We start from the raw sequence: 24,727 nt of genomic DNA, 5'->3' as shown, positions 1-24,727 counted from the left end.
CATTGCTGACAACTCCAGAGGCTCATCATCTGCCATGGACTGAGCATGTGCCTGGGCCCCTGCAGTCCTCCGACTGCTGGCACCATGGGCACTCTCTGTCTCCGCCAGCTGCTCCAGCGACTGTGAAGTGCCCTCATCTCTGTGACCCGGGACACTAGCCGAAGATCTGATGCCCACCGATGTGCCAGTATCTGCGCTGGTGCCTGACTGGCAGAGATGGTGTGATGCTTCTGATTGTGCAACTTCATGGCCCTCAGGTGTCAGGGGGGGCCTCTGCTGCTCCGGGTCCCCGCCCTGCACCGCCGATGCTGAAAGGAAGAGTAAAGACACGATCAGTTAGCGTGCGGGCAATGTCCATGTACATGTACATTCTGTCCCCCGGATCATCAAGCGCTCATCATTCCACACGTACTGGGCAAGCCATGTTGGAAATGTCACTCACTCAACAATCAGCTGCCACTGCCATGGATGTTTGGAGACTATCGGTGATGTGAGTGTTGGCTATACATATCTGCCCGTGGAACCCCAGCCTCTCCGGCTCCAGTGACCTGGGCCCGTGGAACCCCAGCCTCTCCAGCTCCAGTGACCTGGGCCTGTGGAACCCCAGCCTCTCCAGCTCCAGTGACCTGGGTGCGTGGCGCCTCTCCAGGTCGAGGGCCTCCTGCTCAAAACGGCTAAGCAGCAAAATCTGGCCTGGCCACTGCCAGCCCTCAGCCGCTTGGCGTGGTTATGAGAATTCTTCTCCTGGAAATGAAAAAATAGCATTGATAAGTGATACTTGTACCGTCAATCTCCTGGCGGCCGGCCCACCCCGAGCCCAGTTGCCCATTGCAGGGGTGCAGTGCATCCTTCCCCTGCTGCTGGCCAGCACTCACACAAATATGCCAGGTGTGTCCTTCCCCAACACCCCCTCCCAGCCCTTGGCCACACGCTGCCTTCATCACAGTTGGGAACGCACAGTTGTAGCTGCCATTGTAAGGAGGCACAATGATGTGGAGCGCAGAGGGAAGCAGATTGATCTGTGCCTCGCCGCCTTGAACATCCCCTCCCACCGTGTTGTCACCCTGACTTCGACATTTCCTGGAGTTCAAGCAGTGCACCTGGGTGCAGACCCTTCAGGCTGCCCCCACCACAGTCATGTGGGTGTCAGTCCGCCAGATGCTGTGGGTGCAGAACCTATCTCACCACCACCCTCTCAGGCTGACCAACGCATAGGGAAAATCTGCTGGCCCGCCCAGCTAAGGACACATGCCTTCACTGACCCATTGCACTCAGGCCACTCAGACATGGGTCGGGGGCCAGTGGGGGAGAAGCTTACATGATGGGTGTAGTGAACGGTGCCAACGTGTTACTCACCCTTCCCGCGCGGAGCAGGTCGTTGAAGCGCTTGCAGCACTGGGCCCATGAGCACCGCACCACGTCGTGGGAGCTCATGACCTCCGCTACCTCCTCTCATACACGCTTGGTTAAGTGGGGTGGCCTCCTTCCCCTGTCCTGGGGCATGAGCACCTCCCGCCGTGCTGCCACCTCCTCCAGGAGGGCAGCAAGACACTCGTCTGAAACCCTGGGTGCACAGTGACCACCCGCCCTACCCTCCTGCATGGCCGGCCTCGAGGTGCCTTGGCCCCGACCTCTGGCCGTGTACAGCAGCCTCGGAGCGGCTGCGGCTTGGCCTTTAAACAGGTCACGGGGTCACCATTCGACCCAGCGGCGATGGCCAGTCCGCCTCCTCCCGCCCACTCCCGCCGTCCCCGGGAGTCGCCAAACACGCTGGGCGGACCTTAATGGGCCCGCCCGTGTAAAATGGCGGCGCGGACCTGATCGCCACCGACCGCCTGCTCCCGCTCCCATTCCCGCTCCCGCAAGCCCTGCCCGACATGGGGAAAATTCTCGACCTTATCTTTATATTTCAATGAGAATTAGTGAAAGACGCAAACTATATCCAAAAAGTGCCTGCTTTAAACGAGGACTGACAGATGTACAAAATAGGAGGGGTGAAATAAAGAGCAAAAAAAGAATCGTTCAAAGCATTCAAATGTAACTATTTTGCATAAATATGCTTCTACTCAAAAGGGCCTCAGGTGGTCTCTTCAAGTTAGTAATATTGCTGTATTATAAGAGCTGCAGACCGAGGCATTGAGCATTATAAAGAACCACTGAACCCGTGGCTAAAGACTCAATCCGGACAGCTCGAGATCACACTTGGTTTAAGAGGAAGAAAGCAACCCCAGCAAAATACACTCGTTCTCATTTGCATTTTCAAAATGACTCTTGTCTGCAGAGTGAATCTGTGGCATGTTTTAGAACTGAATATACAGGAGGCAGTGGCTAATGGAGCGCTGCAGGGTGTTCCCTGGATCGTACGCTGTTTACATGAACAACGTGGCAGAATAAATATGAACATTTGCTAAAGCTAATGATGACAGGGCTATTGACTAGTGTAGGGAAGGGATACTGGTATTGACAGAGATACAGGTACCTGATCACAGGGCTTTACAACATCATGTGGCTATGCGTCTCGAGTGTTTTAGATCATTTGGCTCAATACAGGAAAATTTCCCACCCATCCCCATCACCTCCCCCCAGCAAGTTCAAAAAGAACAAGTGTAAAGCGAGGTCAGGGAACAGTATATTTTCCCCCACACAGGTAATCATTATCTACGATGGAGCCCCAGCAAAACCCTTTGATCCAGTGTTGATTAAAGCTGCCTGTGCACTGGCCTTAGAGGCCCTTAGAGCCATGATATTCTTATGTGCGGTTAATGACGAGCCCAACCAAACTAGCTGGATGTATGGAATGTACACGTTTCAGTGGCTCTTGCGATTGGGGGCATTGGAATCAATACGTTCACATTGGGAGATCTGTGTCAGCACAGAAAACCCCATTATTCCCAGCCCAAAAACTGTTTCAAGTGGAACAGATATATACCTACTCAAGAACGTTAAGGGTTTTTGATACAGTAAATAAGGAGAAACTGTACTCACTGGCAGGAAGGTCAGTAACCAGGGGGCCACAGGTTGAAGATAATTGGGAAAAGAATGAGAGGGGGAGATAAAAATACATGTTTTTTTTGCCACAGCGAGTTACTGTGATCTGTAATGCGATGCCTGGAAGAATGGCAGAAACAGATTCAACAGTAACTATCAAAATGGAATTGGGAAATTGCTTGCAAATGAAAATAGTGGCACATCTATGGGGTCCCCAGTATGGGCGTGGGGATAATTGGATAGCTTTTTCAAAGAACGAGCAACAGCAAGACAGGACAAATGGCTTCCTTCAATGTCGTAGGATTCAAATGAATGGAATGAAAGTTATGAAGAATTAGGATAGTTGTAGACGAAGATCCAAAATTTACAACAAGCCTTTATACCACTGGGATCATGGACGTGTCATCTCTGGAACGCAACTAGTCAAATTTAAACAGTATGGAATATAAGGTTGGGTTGATGTCCTTACAATTACCTTCTTAAGCTGGCAATGAATTTCACAGGCTTTCGCTTTCTTAGAAATTTTGTCTACAGTGGGCTATCCCACTTGGGCAATTGAGTGGGTTGAAGAGGGAAAACTGTGTAGAGTGTGTATGAGGAGAGTGGGTGATCAGCTGGTGGGCTGCATGTACTGCTCTCATTCTGTACTTTTCTTTTTGAAGGGTCCTTGCACACTTATTGATAACTTGGTTTTCACAGTAAGAATTTGTCCTTTGCCACCTTCACTCAAGTTTCCTGAGAGCGTGGTAGAGAGTTCCGATTTCACCTGCAAATTTAAACAACAACAACAATCAGAATTTATGCATTTTTTTTGTTCAATCGGTTTCAATCTATTACCATGCCGGTTATTCACATGCAACCTATTGTGCATTACCTCTGTATAGCCTCACCCTCCCTATCTCTGTAACCTCTTCCAGCCCTACAGCCCTCCGAGACCTCTGTGCTCCTCCAATTCTGGCCTCTTGCTCATCCCTGATTTTGGTGGCTGTGCCTTCAGTTGCCTGGGTCCCAAGCTCTGAAATCCCTCCCTAAACCTTGCTTTCCTCCTTTGAGATGCTCTTTGAAAGTTATCTCTATGACCAAAGCTTTTTCTCATTTGCCTAATAACTCCGTCTGTGGCTCAGTGTAAAGGTTGGTTTGATAACCTTTGTGTGAAGCACCATGGGGTATTTTATTATATTAAAGGCACCATATAAAAACATGTTTTTGCTGCTGTGTTTACTTTATTATAGCAAACTTGTCAGGCTCACAGAGCTTCTAAACCAGTGATAAACAATCTTTTATTGCATTGTATTTACAGCACAGAAATAAGCAGTTCAGCCCATGCAGCAAAAGATCCTTCTCCCAGCCCTTCTTCATCTCACCCTATCAACATATCCTTCTATTCCATTATCCCTCATGTGTTTATCCAACTTCCCCTTAAATGTATCTATTGTATACTATTCACCTCAATTACTCCCTGTGGTAGTGAGTTCCACATTCTCATTGTTCTCTGCATAAAGAAGTTTCTCCTGAATTCCCCATTGAATTTATTAGTCACTGTCTTATATTAATGGTCCCTAGTTTTAGACTCCCTACACGTGGAAACAAGCTCTTTGTACTGTTGAACTGTATCTGCCACCTATCTTCCTTTCCTACAATCTTTCACAATCTTGATCAAAATTTGGCACTCCAGTTAATAAATTCCAATACTCTCAAATCCTAAGCACTTTTGAATGTGATGATTGGTGGTCTTCTTGTGTAACTCACCTCCTGACTCAACAAAGCCTGTCCACCATCTACAAGGCACAGTTGCCTGGATGATTACAGCTCCAACAACATTGAAGAATCACAACACCATCCAGGACAAAGCAGCCTGCTATTTGATTGGCACCTCATTCACCAACTTAAACAGTCACTCCCTCTACACCGACGCACAGTAGTACAGTAGTAACAGTGTGTACGTCTACAAGGTGCACTGCAGGAATTCACCAAGCCTCATTCGACAGCACCTTCCAAACTTGTGAATTTTACCACCTACAAGGACCAGAACTGCAGACCCATGGGAACATCACCACCACCTGGAAGTTCCCCTCCAAGTCATTCACCGTCCTGACTTGGAAATACATCGCTGTTCCTTCACTGTCGCTGGGTCAAAATCCTGGTACTCCCTTCCTAACAGCACTGTGGATGTACCTACACCACATGGACTGCAGCGGTTCAAGAAGGCAGCTCACCAACACCTTCTCAAGGGCAATCATGGATGGGCAATAAATGCTGGGCCAGCCAGTGATGCCCACATCCTATGAAAAGATAAAACATAAAAAAAGTGTCCCAACTCCACTTCCACTCATCCAGCACAGACCCTTGCAGAATATGACAAGCTACATTTGTCTAGTCTGTAAGACGTTCTTTTATTTCTACCCTTTGCTTTCTGACCACCAACGATCTCTCTATCCATGCATTTGTATTCATCTTAATTTCATCGTAAGTTTCTTGTGTGGCACCTTATCAAACGCTGTTTGAAAATACAGATATTTTACTACATAACCCTCATCTCTTCTTGTTATTTCTTCAGAGCGTTCCTTATGAGAGGACACACACGGCTCTGTCCTTTTTGTGTTGACTGCCGCAGATTGACACCATATTATTTGCAATTTCCTCCTGTGTTATAGATATTAAGTTGCTGAAAATCAGTATATCTTCGGGAATTTACTGGGATGCATCTTTGGGATCTTCAGCATGGATCCTGGCAATCCTTCCTGGGGCAGCAGGATTTTCAGTGGGGAGCGGGAGGTGTAGAGGGGGTAAGTTTCCCCATTTTAGATGGGACTGGTGGGCCCTGTGCATCTAGGAGGTGCATTTAGGGTTTTCTCTCACTGAAGGGGATGGAAACTCTGGCCAAAGTGTGCTGCCCTGGGGTGGGGCAGGAGTCGGGCCTCCCTAGAGAGACCCTTGCTTTGGCCTCAATGGTCCCATTTGTGAAGGGGCTTCATTGGAGTTTCTTCCTTGGAGTGGACTTCCAGTTGGATCCCATTTCCACCCCTCAGCAGGTAGTACACCTGGTTGGACGGGGTGAACTAGCGCTGGCCATGTTTTATCTATGCATTCTCGGGATATGGGCATTGCTGGCAAAGCTGGCCTTGAGAATGCAGTGGTTGGCCTTCTTCTTGAGGCCCTTCTATTTATAACCTTCGAACATCCCAAGCCACAGCCAATTGGTTACTTGTAAATGGCAGTCATGTGGTGAATGAGGGACCTGTTTGCTTTTGGTGATATTTATCAGGGGAGAGATGTTGATCAAAACACTGGGAGAATTCCTTGATTTCTTCAACTGCTGCAGTGTGATCTTTTACATCACCTGAATGGATAGACAAGAACTCGGTTTAATAGCCATTGAAACACAGCACCTCCAACAATTTGTACACAGCAAGATCCCAAAAACAGCAATGTGATAATGACCAGGTCATCTGTTTTTGTGATGCTGGTGGAGATGAGAACACCAAGCTGCTAGAACGCCGAGGTGAAATCCCCTGCTCTAGTTAGAATAGTGCAACAGGATCTTTTCTGTCCACCTGAGAAGGCAAATGGGGCCTCAGTTTGATGCCTCATCAAAAAAAGTGCAACTCTGACAGTGCAGCACTCCCTCAGCACTGCACTGGAGTATCAACCTCTGCGTCCTTCTATGTTTGTAAATAATTAGCTTACTCAAGGATAGGAAGTGGCCATTCACTGCAGAATGGGAGGTGCAAGTACACACTCATGGTCTCCCAATCCAAAATCTAAAGTGGACTGCATAAAAATAGGGTGCATGCACAAATGTAGTTAAAGCTCATTGAATATTCAGAATTGGTACGCATGCCCAATTGTGATTGAGCCAATCGTCAGCCTGATCATTCTGAATCAGACACTTACCACTGATGCTGTCAACCAGGTCCTTCAGCTGCCCGATGCTGTCCAGAACTTCAATACTTTGGGTGTAAGAGTTATAACGGACAGAGAAGGGCCGAGGGATTGTGGCAGCGAATTTCCTTTGAAGGAGAAAGAAAGACAAATGTCAGATGGATCGGTTCAGTTCTCGTGTAAAATGAGGAGGGCAGAGTTTGCTGCTTAAATATTGTTGTCAATTGCCCAGAAATATTCGGAGATGGACTCTCGTGAATCTCTGACCTGGGAATGCAAAACCAGCACAACTACTGAAATAACAAAATACAATCTGTGTGATTCGACTGTTTGGTGTTTTAGTCCTTATTGGGTGAAGATTAAAAGAAAGAAATTGCATTTATATAGCACCTTTCATGACTGCAGGACAATTCAACACCTTTTACAGCCAATGAAGCACTTATGGAAGTTGGTCACCATTCTAGAAAACAGGATAGAGAGTCTGCGTGCAACAAACCCCAATAACTAACAATAAGATTATCTGCAGAAAATGCTGGAAATACTGGCTTTGAGATGGAAGGAAACCTGTAAAGGATAAGCTCAATAATTTATTACTTCTGTGTTCACAGGTCCACTTAGGCGTTGATGATGCAGGCTGCAGGCAACCCTGCCTTAGTAACGGCCCTTATCCAGGCAAGGAGAAGGAGGAGCTGTCGCAGGTTGGCACAGGGCCAGGAGGATCAAGAGCCTGAGCAGCAAGAGGCAGCGGGGCCTCAAGAAGGTCAAGATGCTGGTGAAAAGGGTCCGCTGCAACAGTGAGCGTTGGCCTGGCCATCGGTCTATCGCAGGCAGTGTTCCTACATAGAAACGAACAAAAGGCAATGCCCGGAGGTGCCTTCGTACGTCCTGGGACATGGTTGCTCACATCTGCCAGCCTCTTCAGTACGAGCGGCAGCTGCATGGACTCTGGAGGAGTAATGAAGTGCTCCTGGTCTGCACTGAGTGAATGGCTGACTGGCCATTTAGGTATGGCACCAGGGTCTTCGATCCCATGAGGAAGAGGCGTGGCGGGCGACTTCCTGCTTGCCCTGCCACAAGATTCACTGTGCTCCTCGCAGATGCATAGTTAATGAGCTGAAGAGTGGAAGATTGCACGTGTTCAGCCGTCTCACCGCTCAATGGGAGTCACGCTGACGTTTTCATCGGCCAATGAACGTAGATTCCAGAAAGGAAGATTCCGCCCAGTGACCCCACATTTCCAGAGTTTCTCCCTCTTCATTGCATCATTCATCATAATCATTTATCGATCAAGCACGTACAAAAATGTTGTGAAAACTGTCCTAGAAATTATTAATTCCGCCCGTTCAAATGGGAAAACACCAACAACTTAGAAATTTCACTGAAGAGCTGGATCTTGAAGACAGACCTAACCATGTTTCTTTCTACTGCGTTGTGAGGTGGTTACCAAGCAATGATTTCTTAAATAGGTTTGTAGAATTATTGGAGTCTATCGCCACTTGCATGAGAGAAAATGGAAGATCATATCCACAATTGGAAGATGATGAATGGGTGCAGCTTCTGATCTTTTGTTACTGATATAATGCAGCACCTTCAAACTCCCAACTTGGCACTCCAGGGAAAGGATCAGATCATTTCTGGCCTTACTCAGACAGGTTACAGTTTTCACACATATGAACATACAAACTTGGAGCAGGAGTAGGCCACTCGGCCCCTCGAGCCTGCTCAGCTCTTCAATAAGATCGTGGCTGAGCTGATTATAACCTCAACCCCACATTCCCACCTACCCACAATAACCTTTCACCCCTTTGCTTATTAAGAATCTATCTACTTCTGCCTTAAAAATATCCAAAGGCCCTGCTTCCACCGCCTTTTGAGAAAGAGGGCTCCAAAGACTCACAACCCTCAGAGGAAAAATTTCTCCTCGTCTCTGTTCTAAATGGGCGACCCCTTATTTTTAAACAGTGCCCCCTAGAACAAGATTCTCCCACAAGAGGAAACATCCTCTCCACATCCACTCTGTCAAGACCCCTCAGGATCTTATAAGTTTCAATCAAGTTGCCTTTTATTCTTCTAAACTCCAGTGGATACAGGCCAAGCCTCATAAGACAACCTGCCCATTCCATGTCTTAGCTTAAAAAACCTTCTCTGAACTGCTTCCAACACACATACATCCTTCCTTAAATAAGGAGACTCATACTGTACAGAGTACTCCAGATGCCCTGTATAACTGAAGGATAACCTTTCTATTTTGTATTCAATTCCCCTCGCAATAAATGATAACATTCTATTATTTCAAGAGCAATTAGGGATGGGCAATAAATGCTGGCCAGCTCACATCCCATGAATGAATTAAAATAAAAGTTTACTTAATTACTTGCTGTACCTGCATACTAGCCTTTGCGATTCATGCACTAGGAGCCCTAGATCCCTCTAAATCTCAGAGCTCTGCAATCTCTCACTATTTAGATAATAAGCTCCTGCATTGCCAGCCTTCATGAGACTGAAGCTCAAAACAGAGGTGAAGCTGTCAAGTTTCACGAAACAACCAGCAGCAAACTATCTCCTAAACTCCTCACTACTCACAATGGCAATGCTCCGGACCCTTTTTATCCCGCCCTTGGATGACAATTCGTTAAAAGCGGGATGCCTGCCTGTTTTGCCCATGCGACTGGTGCAAATTTGCACAGGCAATGTAAAATCGTGGGCAATTGGCTTTTTAATGGCCTTAATTGGCCCTTTAATTGTTGGCGGGCGCAGCTCCCACACGTGCCCGCTGACCTCGACATTGCTCGAGTGCGCAATGACGTTGGGATGTACCCCGACGTCATTTCACGTAATTTCACAAGCATTTGGGTCGGGTGTGCTCCCGAATGTAAAATTCAGGCCGTGAAGGCTGCTGGGCAACTTTTTTCAATTTTTGGCACAACATTCTACTGTGAATCACTTTACTCTGTGATGAAATTTGTAAAATTGAAACATCCTGCAGCCCTCACAGGTCAACACCTGATGGAGTTCCTTGACAACAAATCAGCCAGATTTTCAACCTTGTATCCAGGATGGGGATTCGCAAGGGCCTCTACCTCTAGCAGTGATTTGCCTTGGCAACTGCAAGCATCTTCTTACTTAAGGCAATAGTAATAAAAACATGTCTGTAAAGGTTGTCCATGTCTTGTGGCTCTCAAATGTCTGAAGCTTATCGTAGGTGGCTCTAAAGTTCAGAAAGTGTGCCCTCCTGTTATATTCATTGTTCACAATGTGGTAGTCTCTGCATTGGGGAGACCAAACACAGGCTAGGGGACCGCTTTTCAGAAAACCTCTTGTTCAGTCCGCAAGCACAACCCTGAACTGCCGGTGGCCTGTCAGCTTCAGTCTCCACCTTGCTCTCACTCTGACCTCTCTGTCTTCAGCCTGCGGCACTGCTCCAGTCAGCTGGAGGAGTAACACCTCATCTTTCCATTAGACACCTTACAACATTCCAGACTCAACATTCAGTTCAATAACTTCAGACCATAAACTCTATCCCTTCATTTAGTTTCCTTTTCTTTGCATATCTTGACTTTTCTCTTATTTTCGCTTTCAAACAGTAGCGCCTGCTCTAAGCGCTTTTGTTTCTTTCTTTCTTTCCTTGCTCCATCACCATTCCCTTTAGTCCTGTAAGTCTAACTCTCCTGTCATTTCATCTCTCCTATCTTCCACCCTGTCACATACCTCCTTTTATCTTTGTCCTACTCAACCCTTCTCAAAACCTATTACATCTCTAACTTTTCCCGGTTCTGACGAAAGGTCACCGGCCTGAAACGTTAACTCTGTTTCTCTCTCCACAAACGCTGCCGGACCTGCTGAGTATTTCCAACATTTTCCACTTTTATTTCAGATTTCCAGCATCCGCAGTATTCTGCTTTTCAAGAAGATAATCCGATTCAGTGATTTTAGTTGAAGGATAAGTATTCACCAGGACGCCAGGGAAACTCCCCTGATCTACTTTGAATAGGATTCACTTCTTCCCGGGACATGGGTGTCACTGGCAAGCCCTACATTTCTTGCCCATCCTCAGTTGTCCTGAGTTTGATATGCCAAAGTGGTTTACTAAGTCACATGCGAGGGCAGTTAAGAGGCAATGGCATTGGTATGGGACTGGAGTCACGTATAGGCCAGATCTGGAAAGGATAGCAGGTTTTCTTCCTCAATATTGATAGACTTTGGGATAAAAAGAGACATGGGGATAGGGCGGGAAAGTGGAGTGGAGGTAGACCTTCAGTTATGATCTTGTTGGATGACAGATCAGGCTCGAGGGGCCGAATGGCCTACTCCTGGGTCTATATTTTCAAGAAAATTAGTGAAATAGTTGGACTTTTATGACAACCCAGCATTTCATGGGCACTTTTACTGATACCAGCTTCTTATTATTTCCAGATATTTTCAAGAGAATTCAAATCCTCAATCTGGCATGATAAGATCTGAGCTCACACACCCTTGTTTATCAGCTCAGTAACATAACACTATATTGGTGACATGGACCAGGAGATCATCTATGCTCAGCTAATAGGGAGGATAGACCATCAGTTCTTCATCTCATCCAAGACAGCACTCCCTCAGTACTGCACTCGAGTGGATTTTGTGCTCAGGTCCCTGGGATGGGACTCAAACCCACTCAGGAGGTGAGTATGTTAACCCACTAAAAACCACAGCTCACATCTTTGGCTGATTAGCAAAATTAAGTGCTATTTCGTGCTATTTGGGTGTTGTTGATTGGTAGCTGTGAAAGTGTAAATGAATTTCACCCAATCAGCATTGCCCACTTAAAAGACAATAACATTTACACCAGTGATATATTTTCTAGCCTTCAGGTACTTTAATGAATTGACAGCCTCCAGGCACACGCAACACCTGTACATTGCTATATGATAAAAAAGAATAGCCTCGGATTGTCCAAATGATTCCAATCTTAAATTATGTGGAATTAATTTTCATCGTTACCAGCTCTGCACTGCATTGAATAAACTTTTTGCTGAATGAAAATGTTCAGTAAATAGTCGACCTCTCATGGTACAGTTCATGAGTAAACTTTTCAGGGAATCTTGTGTTCCAGACCTAAACTAGACTGTCCAAACTTATTAGATGTTTGACGTTAGCAGAGGGAAGACTCCATCGTTATGTTAACCTGGTACAGGTTCAAAAGGGGGAAGTCAGTCACTATTAAGATTCCCTTTGTTCCTTCCTTCACCTCTCCTTTGATTTATACTTAAGGGCAGTTGTCACCTATGGAACTGTCCTAGAGTATTTTACACAAAATTCCACATCAGAATCTGGACACTGTGGATACTGGCAGGCTACTTGACAGCGGAAATCTTCACAGCAGTGCCTGATTCTGTCCTCACCCACATGCACTTCCAGCAGATATTGGGAGAAAGCTGCTCAGCTGTGTGGACAATGGCCAATAGTTTCCTTTCTGTTCAGGTACACTGACGCTAAATGCAACACCCCACCCCAGGCTCCCTGATACCAATTCACAACATCACAGATGGGGATTAATAAATGACACTTTGCTAGTCTTTGCTGACTACTGATTCCCAGGTCACATGGTACATTCATCACTTGGTTTCACTTTTCAGAGATTCCGCTGTGTATTTGTCAGGCATTTTTTTTTCCACATCAACAAGGATGGAATACAAAAAGGTGGAAGCCGTGCGGCATCTGGACACACCTCTGTTTCGAGCCCTTCTGCAGTAACTGTGTTCTGTTCTGGACATAGCACTCAGGAAGGATATATTGACCCTGGAGGGGTGCAGCACAGATTCATCAGGATGATACCAGAGCTAAAAGGGTTAAATTATTTTTTTAAAAACTCATTTGTGGGATGCAGCCATCACTGGCCAATCCAGCATTTATTGCCCATCCCCAAATGCCCCTTGTTCAGAGGGCATTTAAGAGTCAACCACATTGTTGGTCTGGACTCACATGTAGGCCAGGTAAAGATGACAAATTTCCTTCCCCAAAAGGGCATTAGTGAGCCAGATGGGTTTTTACAACAATGATTTCATGGTCATCATTAGACTTCTAATTCCAGATTTTTATTGAATTCAAATTCCACCATCTATTGTGGCTGGATTCAAACTCAGGTCATTACCCTGGGACTCTGGATTACTAGTCCAGCAACAATACCACTACCCCACTGCCTCCCCCAGGAGGGCAGGTTTCATGGCCTTGTCTTGTAGTCCCTTGAGTTAAGCAGATAAAGGAACGATCTGATTGATTTGTTCAAAATAGGGTGGATTGGAGAAATTGTTTCCTCTAGTGGGGCTATCTAAAACGGGGGAACATAATCTTAAAGTTAGAGTCAGGCCTTTCAGTAGTGAAATCAGGAAGCGCTTCTTCACACAAAGACTAGGAGAAATCTGTAATTCTCTCCATCAAAAGACTGTGGATCAATTGGAGGTTGCAGGATTGAGACTGATAAACTTTGCTGGGTAAGGGCATCAAGGGATAAGGCATAAAGATGGGAAAATGGAGTTCAGATACAGATCTGCCATGATTCTAACTGAATGGTGGTACAGGCTCAAGGCTCGGAATGGCCTCCTCCTGTCCCTAATATTCCGAATGTCCCAGGTTACCTCACTTTTTCCTTTGCGTCTTCAAATGATTCTGCGACAAAGTAGACTGGTTGGAAGTTGGTGATTGGATATTTCTGACAGGCCACCTGGTCCGGGTCAAAGGGACGCAGATCTGGTTTATTCGTTAGGCAATACTGAAAAGGAAAAAGAAAAGATCATGCACTTATATCGGTGAGTATAGAAAGACAAATCTCAGGGTGTGAAGAGCAATGGAATATGACAGACCTGCAGTTCTCCAAAGGAAGACAGCAGTCCTGCGCCATAGGCCTTGATCTCTTTATTCTGCTTACAGAGGCCGAACTCCACTGTGAACCAGTACACCTGGGAACAAGACAGGAGAAGGATTCAGTGGCAAAACACATTATCCACCTGACTTGCTTGAGAAAATGAGTGTACAGGTTTCCTCATTGCACACGGAGGTCAGCAATTTGTGGGTACGTGCAGAGAACAAAACTGGGCCTATAAGGTCACGGGGCCATAACATCACGTGTGCATTGCGCCATGTGCTTATAATACCATATACCCATAATATCACATGGCCAAAACATCACATGGCCTATAACATCTCTTGCCCATGTGATCCTTTGCATTTGCGCAGTAAGAGAAAAGCCTTGATGTTCACTGAACCATTTTGTTAAAAATCTTGCACCTCTTTAATGTCTATGGAACCTGGCATTAAATTTTTGTGTCAATGTTTTCCATGGCAAACTCCTATCCCTGCATTTATAATGGAGTTGCCTATGTAAGTCTGTCACACTGTATTCAGGTGTGCATGATCAGATTTAAATTTAAAGCAAGTGTGCCCCAACTCCCCATCCTGCACCACAACCTCAAATCTCAGAGGGCGTCTCGGGAGTGAATTCTCCAGCTCCAGCCGAAGCTCTGAGTGAAACAAACAGTACATTCGGAGAAATCTTGGTTCCTCAAAAGTTTGCGTGAAATAGCTTTGCGTGCAATTTTAATGGCGGCTTTCATCCTTTTATCCTGAGATTACAGCCTCTGCACATAAAAAAAAAATTCATCTTGGTTCGTCAAAGTTCTCTCAGGCCACACAATGTGACCATTGAACAGCCAACGCAAGCATTTGTGCTGAGAGTTCTGAGTCACTAATAATGGGGTTGAGACTAACCAAATTTACTGCCTAACAACAAGTCGATCTCAAATAAACTTTAACCACCATTTTCATATGCAAAGCTAGGGTATTGTCTGTCCCATGATGTGTTTTTTATGCTTTTCCAAAGTGGCAGATGGCACACTTCCAGGTGAAAATGTGGGCACACCTCCTGCCCGCCAGGTTATAGTGACAATCTGCTCAAGGATAGGCCCTCTGCTCATTTCTCCTTGTTATCCTGTGCTTTCCTCTTCAGTTGCTTGTAGGAGCCTCCCATTTCCGATTTCAATGAACAGGGAATAGGATACAAGATGGTTTCCTGTTATCTTCCTCATATGTGCTTGAAGTCCTCTTTCCCGAAGGATTTTTCACCTGTAGGCAGCAGTTGTCCCTGAGCGTTCTAGCCCTTCTGCCATCACCACTGAAAATTCACTGGTTCTGCTGTTGGCCACACCTCTTAGCCCTGAGCATGGGGATCTTACATGGACCTGGGCCAAGAGGGAAGGGACAAATACTCCTCAAGTCTCACATGGTCCTGGTACCATTCCAGCCATATTGGAGCCTCAGTATTATGAGTCGTGCCTGAAAAAATAATGCCATGTGGATCAGCTTCTAAAGTCTTATATTTATATGGCACCTTTCAAGGCCTCAGGATATTTCAAAATGCTTTGTAGACAGCAAACTACTTTTGAAGTGTAGTCACTGTTGTAATGTAGGGAATAGGCCAACCAATTTGAACACAGCAAACTCCCATCAACAGCAAGGACCAGATAATCTGCTTTTTAGTGATGTTGCTTGAGAGATAAGTAGTGGTCGGGACACTGGAGAGAACTCCCCTGCTCTTTTTTAATAGCAGTCATGGGATCTTTCACACTAGCAGAGAAGGAAGACGGATCCTCAGTTTAACATTTCATAGAATCATACCGCACAGAAGGAGGCCATCCAGCTCATTGAGTCCATGTTGGCTCTCTGCGAGAGCATTTTAACTAATCCCATACCAGGCAAAACCACCCCACCTGCCCCTCCCCCCAAACCCGCCACCTTTTCCCTGCAGCCTGAACATTTTTCTTTTCATATTATTACCCAACTCCCTTTTGAAAGCCACAATTGAAACTGCCTCCACCATGCTCTCAGACAGTGCATGACATAACTGCTGCATGAAAAAGGTCCTCAATCCTTCCCCCAATGGGAACAGCTTCTCCCAACCTACTCTGTCCAGACCTCTCATAATTTTGAATACCTCCCTTAAATCTCCTCTTTACTTTCTCTCCTCTAAGGTGAACAGTCCCAATTTCTCCACTCTATCCATGTAACTGAAGTTCCTTATGCCTGGAATCATTCCCATAAAGCTTTTCTGCACCTTCTCCAGTGATTTCACATCTTTCCCAAAGTGCGGTGCCCAGAATTGGACACAATGCTCCATTTGAGGCTGAACCAATGTTTTATAAAGATTCACTGTAATTTCCTTAATTTAGTGCTCTGTGTCTTTATATATAAAGCTCAGGATTCCATATGCCTTTGAAATCACTTTCTCAACCCTCCCTGTCACATTCAATGATTCGTGCAAATATACCCCCAGGTCCACCTGTATTAATGATTTAAGGTCTGGCATACACCCCATTTTTTCAGCTTCATCCCACTCCCTATCGCTTTCTTCATCCAAAAGATGGCACATCCAACAGCACACTGCTCCCTCAAAACTGCACTGGGAGTGTCAACCTAGTGAATCCCATCAGTCTGGGCCGGATTCAAAGCCACTGTTCCACTTGTCCCAGCTGCAGCATTTTAAAGCATTCATCAGTTAGAAGTGTTGATCCTATTGTTCTCATTATTTAAGATCCAGGCTATAATTGGCAATGTTTTAATTCTCTAATTATTTGATTTTGTTTCTACATCCCATTGAAAGCTGAAAGACATGGGATAATGATATATAATTGCTTTACCTTTAAGGTAGTGCTTCTGAGCTTAAAGGCAGATCAAAGAACTTCCTTTAGATAAGAGGCTGGAGGCCTAAGGTTTAGACTTTGTACTCTATTGAGCAGTGTTAATGTTTTCTATTGCTACATTTAAGCCTATAATTTCATTATAACTTGGAATATATACATGTTTTATTGAGATTTTTCCTCAAGGTTGTTGTTTCTCCACAACCTGCAATTTACGTGTATTTCTTGTGTTGCACCTTAAGAATTACAGAGATGTAAGCTTAATGATGTCATTATTCTCATATAAGTCCTTAGTGCCAGCATACCAAATTCCTCTTTGTGCTATTTTAAAACAGGACTATCCTATTAAAACTAAAATAAGCTGGTGAACAGGCATTAGAATAGCACAAAGAGAACCTTACAGCACAGAAGGTGACCACTTGGCCCATCATGCCTGTACTGGCTCTTTGAAAGAGCCATCTAATTAGTCCCACTGCCTCTGCTCTTTTCACATAGACCTATAAGTGTTTCCTTTTCAAATATTTATCCAATTCCCTTTGGGAAGAGCAGTCAGAGAGGCGGATCTGTCAGCTGCTCAGAACCAGCCTGCATTGAGTTTGAAAGGAGAGTGAAAGAAACAAATTGTGACATCACAGGAAAGAAACAATTTGATTGGTTGGAGAAGAAGGTAGCTGTTTGGTGAGTATCTGGTGAGTATCTATTAAGTGTTCAAGGTTTATTCTATTCCTACGGTTTAAAATAAAGTAGGAACAGTACATTTGGTAAGATTTATTAAGTAAGGCCAAGTAATATAAAGTTAATAGAAGAAAACCAAAGTAAAATAAAGTAAATGTAAAAGAAGTAAATTGAAGCCATGGCAGGACAGTTCGGTCATGTGGAATGCGTGTCCTGTAAAATGTGGGAAGCCATGGATGCTCTCAATGTCCTAGATGTGCAGGAAGTGTCACCAGCTGCACAACAGTGAGCTCCAGGTTTCAGAGCTCAAGCGGCAGCTGGAGTCATTGTGGCACTTCCGTGAGGCTGAGAGATATGTGGAGAGAGAGTTTAGGAGCCTGGAGGTAGAAAGGGAATGGGTGAACATCAGGCAGTCCAATAAAACTAGGAAGGAAGTGCAGGAGTCCCTTGGGGTCCCGCTATCATATCAGATTTCTGATTTGGAAGCTGGTGAGGGTGCTGTTTCCTCAGAGGAGTGCAATCAGAGCCCAGTTTGTGGCACCATGAGTGACCCAGCTGTACTGGAAGGGAGGAAGAAGAAAAGAAGAACTAGAGTGATAGGGGATTCATTAGTTAGGGGAACAGACAGGTGTTTCTGTGGCCATAGGCATGACTCAGGATGGTATGTAGCCTCCCTGGTGCCAGGGGTCATTGGTGTCACGGAATGGCTGCAGGACATTCATCTGGGGGAAGGTGATCAGCCAGAGGTCATGGTCCATGTTGGTACCAATGACTTAGGTAGGAAAGGGGATGAGGTCCTGAAAGCAGACTTTAGGGAGCTAGGAAGAAGATTGAAAAGCAGGACCTCTAAAGCAGTAAACTCAGGATTACTCCCAGCCCCACATGCAAGTGAGTATAGAAGTAGGAGAATTGAGCGATTAAACACATGGCTAGAAAGCTGGTGTAGGAGGGAGGGCACCAGATTTCTGGGGCATTAGGACCGTTTCTGGGGAAGGCGGGACCTGTACAAATTGGATGGTCTACACCTGAACAGGACTGGGATGAATATCCTTGCAGGGAGATTTGCTAGTGCTGTTGGCGGGCGTGGGAGTTCAAACTAGATTGGCAGGGGGTTGGGAACCTGAGGGAAAAGTCAGAGCAGGGAATGGGAGAAGGAAAATTAGTGAGTGACTCTGAAAGACAGAAGAAGCACAGGTTAAAAAGTGTACAGCACAGGAATTTGGCAGTGTTAAAAGATGTATATGTAAATGAAAATAACAAATAAAGCCGATGAGCCAAGGGCGCATATAGACACATGGTAACATGATATCATTGCTATAATGGAAATTTGGCTTAAGGAGTGCAAAAGTGGCAGCTCAACATCCCTGGATATAGAGTTTTGAGACAGGATAGGGAGAGGGATAAAAAAAGTGGGGATGTAGCATTATTGGTTAAAAAAATCAATTACAGCTGTGAGGAGGGATGATATACTAAATGAGGCATCAAATGAGAGGTTGAACTCAGAAATAAAAAAGGGGCAGCCACACTGCTGGGAATGTACAATAGACTCCCAAATAGTGGAAGAGAATTAGAAGAGCAAATATGTAGGCAGATTTCTGTATGCAAAAACAATAGGACAGTAATCGTTGGGGACTTCAACAACCCTAATATCAATTGGGATATGACAGTGTGAAGGACACAAAGGGTGCAAAATCCTTGAACTGCATTCAAGAGAACATTTTTTAGCCAGCACATAACAAGCCGAATGAGAGTGGGGGTGCAATTCTAGATTTAGTCTTAGGAAATGAAGCTAGGCAAGTGGATGAAGTAGCAGTGGGGAACCATTTTGGAGATAATGACCATAATACAGCTAGATTTAACATCATCATGGAAAAGGACAAAGATAGAATAGGAGTGAAAGTTTGAAATTGGGGAAGACAAATTTTACGAAGCTAAGAGGGGAACTGATGAGACTGGACTGGATACAACTATTAGGAGGGGAAACAGTGTTAAATCAGTGGGAGGCATTCAAAAGCGAGATTCTACGGGCACAGTGTAGACACTGCCCACAAAGAAAAAGGGTGGTACCACCAAATCTAGAGCCCCCTGGTTATCCAGAAGCATGTAGGCCAAGATAAAGCAGAAATAAAAAGCTTATGACCGTCACAAAAGTCTCAATACTGTAGAAAGCCTCGAGGGGTATAGAAAGTACTGGGGTGATATAAAAATGGAAATTAGGAAAGCAAAGAGACAAAACGAGGGCAGGTAAAATCAAAGAAAATCCTAAGATGTTTTACTAGTACATTAAGAGCAAGAGAACAACTAAGGAAAAGGTAGGGCCTATCAGAGATGTACATGGTGCATTGATGCCGAAGATGTGGGCAGGGTTCTCAATAAGTTCTTTGTCACTGTCTTCACTAAGGAAAGGGATGATGCAGACATTCTAGTTAATGAGGAGGAGTGTGAAACATTAGATACAATAAGCATAGTGAGAGAGGAAGTCCTGGAGGGACTGACATCCTTGAAAGTGCATAAATCACCAGGGCCGGATGGGTTGTATCTCAGGCTGTTGAAGGAAGCCAGGGAGGAAATAGCAGAAGCTCTGAGGGTCATTTTTCAATCCTCACTAGATACTGGTGAGGTATGAGAGGATTGGAGGTCTGCGTTTGTTGTACCATTATTATAAAAGGGTGCCAGAAAATTATAGACTGGTCAGTCTGACTTCAGTGGTGGGAAAATTATTGGAAATCAATTCTGAGAGACAGGATAAACTGTCACTTAGAAAGGAACAGATTAATCAGGGACAGTCAGCATGGTTTTGTTAGGGGAAATCGTGTCTTACTAAATTAATAGCATTTTTGAGGAAGTAACAGGGAGGATTGATGAGGGTAGTGCAGTGGATGTTGTCTACAGGAATTTCAGTAAGGCATTTGACAAGGCCCCACATGGCAAACTGGTCAGGAAAGTGAGATCCCATGGGATACAGGAGAACGTGGCGAGTTGGATCCAAAATTGGCTCAGTGACAGGAAACAAAGGGTATTGGTTGATGGATGTTTTTGCAAATGGAAAGTGGTTTCCAGTGGTGTTCCATATGGCTCAGGGTTGGGGCCCTTACTGTTTGTTGTATATATTAATGATTTGGACATAAATGTGGGAGGTATGATGGGGAAATTTGCAGACGACAGAAAAATTGGCCATGTAGTTGGTAGTGAAGAGGATAGCTGTTGTCTCCATAATGATATCAATGGTTTGGTTGAGTGGGCAGAAAAGTGGCAAATGGAATTCAATCCAGAAAAGTGTGAAGAAATGCATTTGGGGAGGGCAAACAAACCAAGGGAATATTCTTTCCTTATGGAGTTTGATGCACACGTGTAGTTACTGCTGCTGTATTGTAAATAAAGTTAAATGTGTCCACCAAGAAAAGTTGCCTGGAAAAATCAACTCTATAACACAGCTCTAGTCTACAATAATCGTAATTTTAGTTTTTGTGTCTCCTTGTTAACTCAATTTCAATCGATGCTTATTCTATTAAATTCACTGTGAAACGTGTTTGTTTTACTCAATCTATCCCATCGATGGCCTTTTTCTTTCTCTGACTTTCCAATCAAATATTCTTCATTCAGTTTCCCAGGCTTTACTAGAAATAAAGTTGTTGCGCAAACAGGAGCTGCATTGGAAGGAGTTCTGCCCTAACTGATCTTCATCCACTTTACCATCATTGACATGAGTATACATCATTGTACAGGCATTAATTCTAATGTTAATTTGGAGGCAAGGATGCCATCCAGGCTAATTTCCGTTGCTTTGGTGTACATGCCCTTGGTTTCAAGCATTATGTGGGAATCAGCTGTGATTTAAAGGGAACAGTAATGGATTCTGGAATTTATCACCAACTCTAGACAGTTTTTATCATTTTCTTTTCTTGCTGGCAGTCAGGTTTCCCTTTTCTCTTCTACCAATTGTTCTACTTTCTTGTGGCTTCCAGTGCTATTACCTCCAACAAGAGGTTTCCCAATGGGAATGCCCCTGGCTGATGCACTTGAAAGAGGGAAGAAGAAAAAGGAAGAAGATTAACAGGGGCTGGCAGAGACTGGAGAAGTGCCCTGTGCCCAAGCACTGGTACATGCGCACCCACATCTCTAGATGGAGGTGAGCGTACCTTCTTCTGGCCGGTGAAGATGGCCGTTCCCTTTCTCAAGGAAGCTGCAAGAGCAATTGTGACAGGAGCTTGTCTTACTTTCAATGACACTGCATGAAAGGAGCCATTGCAGGGTGATTAACAGCCAGCAGGACTTGACTCGCAGCTCATTTAGCCCATGTAGCCAGCCATATTTTCAGGCACTGCTGCACTTACCTGGTGACAGGTGTGGGAACTGCCTTTGCAGGGTTTGGATCAACATTTGTTGCAAGGACTTCTGTTGCCAACGTGAACCATACTCTGGCACAGCCAGTACCAGCCAGCTGCAGTCTCTAGCCTACCCCCACATCCATGGTGGCAGAAAGACAAAAAAAGCCTCATAACCACCCTATCTGGCATCACCTCCACTTAAGAAACCATTAGCAAGTGAATCCAACATTTTGTTGCCCCATCATTTGCCTGCAAGCTCCTTTCTGCTCCTGAAGTTCACTGCTTGACCCTTGCCTCAACAGTCTTGGCTAAATCTGACCTACAGGCTGTACCTTGCTGAAAGCTGCACGGCTTCTTGTTCTCTTAATCTGCTACATTCTCCATTTGGTCCGCATCCCTTTAAATTTAACTGTTCTGGTCCAAACCCACAACTGAAGCAGTGAATAATTATGCAAAATTGAATACTGTAGCATTTTACCAATCTGCTAGGATTTCCACCAATTCCCAAACATTTCGAACTCACTAATATCCAATAATAGCAAATGGACAATTTTCAGGGAGTTTCTAAGCCTCTATGTACTGTGACAGGAAGAACAAGAACAATACTTTGGTATATCACGGCAGTAGCATGCTTTAATTCTAATCATGTTAACTGCAGTATTGTGCATTTTAACAATCAATCATTCTAAAAGTATTACAATGTATTTACAGCACAGAAATCAGCCATTTTACCAATTGGTCCATGCCAGAGTCTCTGCCCCAAATGAGCCTCCTCCCAATCCTCTTCATAAAAGCTAATCAATATTCCATTCAGGTTACACACCATCCTAACTTGGAAATATATCACCATTCCTTCATCATCGTTGGGTCGAAATCCTGCAATTCTCTCCCTAACAGCACTGTGGGAATCCCTCCACCACACGGACTGCAGTGGTTCAAGAAGGCAGCTCCCCACCACCTTCTCAAGGGCAATTAGGGATGGACAATAAATACTGGCTTAGCCAGAGGCACTCACATCCCAGGATCAAATAAAAGAAAACATATCCTTATATTCCTTTCTCCCTCAAGTGCTTAAATAGCTTCCTCCTAAATTCATTGATGCTATTTGCCTCAACCACTCCTTTAGGGCAGTGAGTTCCCCATTCTAATCTCTGTCTGAGTAAAACCATTTCTCCTGAATTTCAATATTCAATTTATTAGTGGCTATCTTATACTTATGGCCCCTAGTTTTGCAAATGTAAACATCTTTTCTACATTCCAACTTATCAACCTCTTTCATAATCGTAACGATCTCTATCAGGTCACCCCACAATCTTTTCTGGAGAAAAGACCCCGCCCCACACCCTGCCTCCGTCCTGCCTGCCCTTCAACCTTTCCAAACAGACGTAACCTCTCACTTCTGGTATCATTCTGGTAAATCTTCTTTTGCACTGTCTCCAATGCCTCCATAGCTTTTTTATAACATGCAGACCAGAACAGCTCACAGTTATAGAATTCCGTAGAGTTACATTGCATCTAGAGCCCAGAGAGAGGCCATTCTGCCCAAATGGTTCATGCTAGTGTTTACGCTCCACAAGATTCTCCTCCCACCCCCTCCTCATCTAAACCTATCAGCATTCCTTCCAATTCCTTTCTCCCTCACCTGCTTATCTAAATTCCAATAGGCCTGGCAAAATTTAAATTGCAGACAGACAGAAATGAAGAGAACATAAGAGACTCCCTACATACCGTCGCGAGCTTCTCAATATATTCATCTGGAGCGCCCAGGGAGGCAAGTCCTATCTCCTGTAGGAACCAATGGGGAACAAAAAACAAGTCGATTCAGTAACATCCCTTAACTGGAAGATGTATACCAGCTAGAACACAAGTTAGATTCAGGTGATGATGGCCATTTGCAAAGAAAGCTACCCAGTATGCCCTCTATTAATGGTATATTAAATCATTCTAGGGGCTATTCCACCACTATCCCACACAATTCCATTCCCTGCTGAGTGAAGAGCCTCTTGTCATCAGTCTTAAATTTCACCTTTTTTACTATAGCAGCAACAGCTTGTAATTATATAGCACCTTTAACATGGAGAGACCCCTCATGACACTTCACAGGCATATATTCAGGCAAAAATAAGCACCAAAGCAAAGGTGGAAATACCAGGATTGGAAACCAAAAACATGATCAAAGAGATGGGTTTTTACAGAGCATCTTAGAGGAGGAGAGAGAGGCAGAGAGATTTAGGGATGGGAATCCAGAGTTTAGGCCTGGGTAGCTGAAAGCATGAAGGGAAGAAGGGAATCTGAAGCAGTGTCCCTTTGACTTGTTGCCATAGTTTAACTTAAAGATTCATGCACCTATAACGTCACCCTGTTTATAGGCTGAAAATCTCCAAGTTTCTCTAGTCTTTCTTCATAACTCAGACCACGGCAGCAGTGATCGCCTTTGTGGCTCTCCTGAAAACTGCCTGAATGTCTCCCCCTGTGTCTCCCCAGCCAGAAGTGGACACAATGCTCCAGGTATGTTCTGACCAGTGGCCTGCCCATTCAGACACGGTGTAGAAGAAGGTACATGTCGTATAAGGGTCTGGTCTGGCATAGAAAGGGTTAACGTGGGACTGGGTACAGTACCGCCCACACTGTTGCGTAAAGGAACACATGACCTGAGTTTAGCGGGCAGACTTGTACTAGACAGAGACATGTGTAGAGGCAAGCATGGAGACAACTCCTAGCTTAGGCCTGACACTGTATCTATGTATATAGTCACTAGTAGTTAATAAACACTTACTGTTAAACTATACAAGACTCAGAACCTCTTCATGAGACCTACTGAACTACACACAACATCTTACAACAGTACAGGTGGGTACATCTTTTCTTCAGCAACTTCTGCTGCTGAGATCTGTGCAGTAGTATCAGATATTAGGGCTAATTTTATTTCAGATATTCAGCATCCACTTTTATTTTGCTTTTATTTTAAGGCTAATTCCCTCATGCATCTCCCAATGACAAGGTATAGACCAAGGAACCAGGGATCCACAGCCCCCATCACCCCCAGCACCACCAACCCCTCCATCCCCTTCCCTTGCAGTTTAACATCCATTGAAATAGGCTGTTATTTTCAGCAAGGGTTCCTTCAGTAGGTGGTTGGCCCCAATTAATATATTCGGGGGGACTAATGCCTGCCTGCCTGCTGGGTGC

At 44.8% G+C, this 24,727-nt stretch overlaps 1 protein-coding gene across 3 annotated transcripts in view; it reads right to left on the bottom strand.

Moving 5' to 3' along the window:
• Positions 1-3,326: 3,326 nt before the first annotated feature.
• Positions 3,327-24,727, bottom strand: part of pah (phenylalanine hydroxylase) — an 81,454-nt gene continuing 60,053 nt past the window's right edge. For all 3 annotated transcript variants that reach the window (XM_078567647.1, XM_078567649.1, XM_078567648.1), the window contains 5 exons: positions 23,267-23,323; positions 13,707-13,802; positions 13,482-13,615; positions 6,883-6,998; positions 3,327-3,754 (listed from right to left, as the gene is read on the bottom strand). In XM_078567647.1, coding sequence (XP_078423773.1) covers positions 3,711-3,754; positions 6,883-6,998; positions 13,482-13,615; positions 13,707-13,802; positions 23,267-23,323 — 447 coding nt within the window. In that variant the 3' untranslated portion in view covers positions 3,327-3,710. The remainder of the gene's footprint in view (positions 3,755-6,882; positions 6,999-13,481; positions 13,616-13,706; positions 13,803-23,266; positions 23,324-24,727) is intronic.

Source organism: Cetorhinus maximus, chromosome 22 (assembly GCF_964194155.1).
Source record: "Cetorhinus maximus chromosome 22, sCetMax3.hap1.1, whole genome shotgun sequence".
Lineage (NCBI taxonomy): Eukaryota > Metazoa > Chordata > Chondrichthyes > Lamniformes > Cetorhinidae > Cetorhinus > Cetorhinus maximus.
This window is presented reverse-complemented; position numbering and strand designations above follow the sequence as displayed.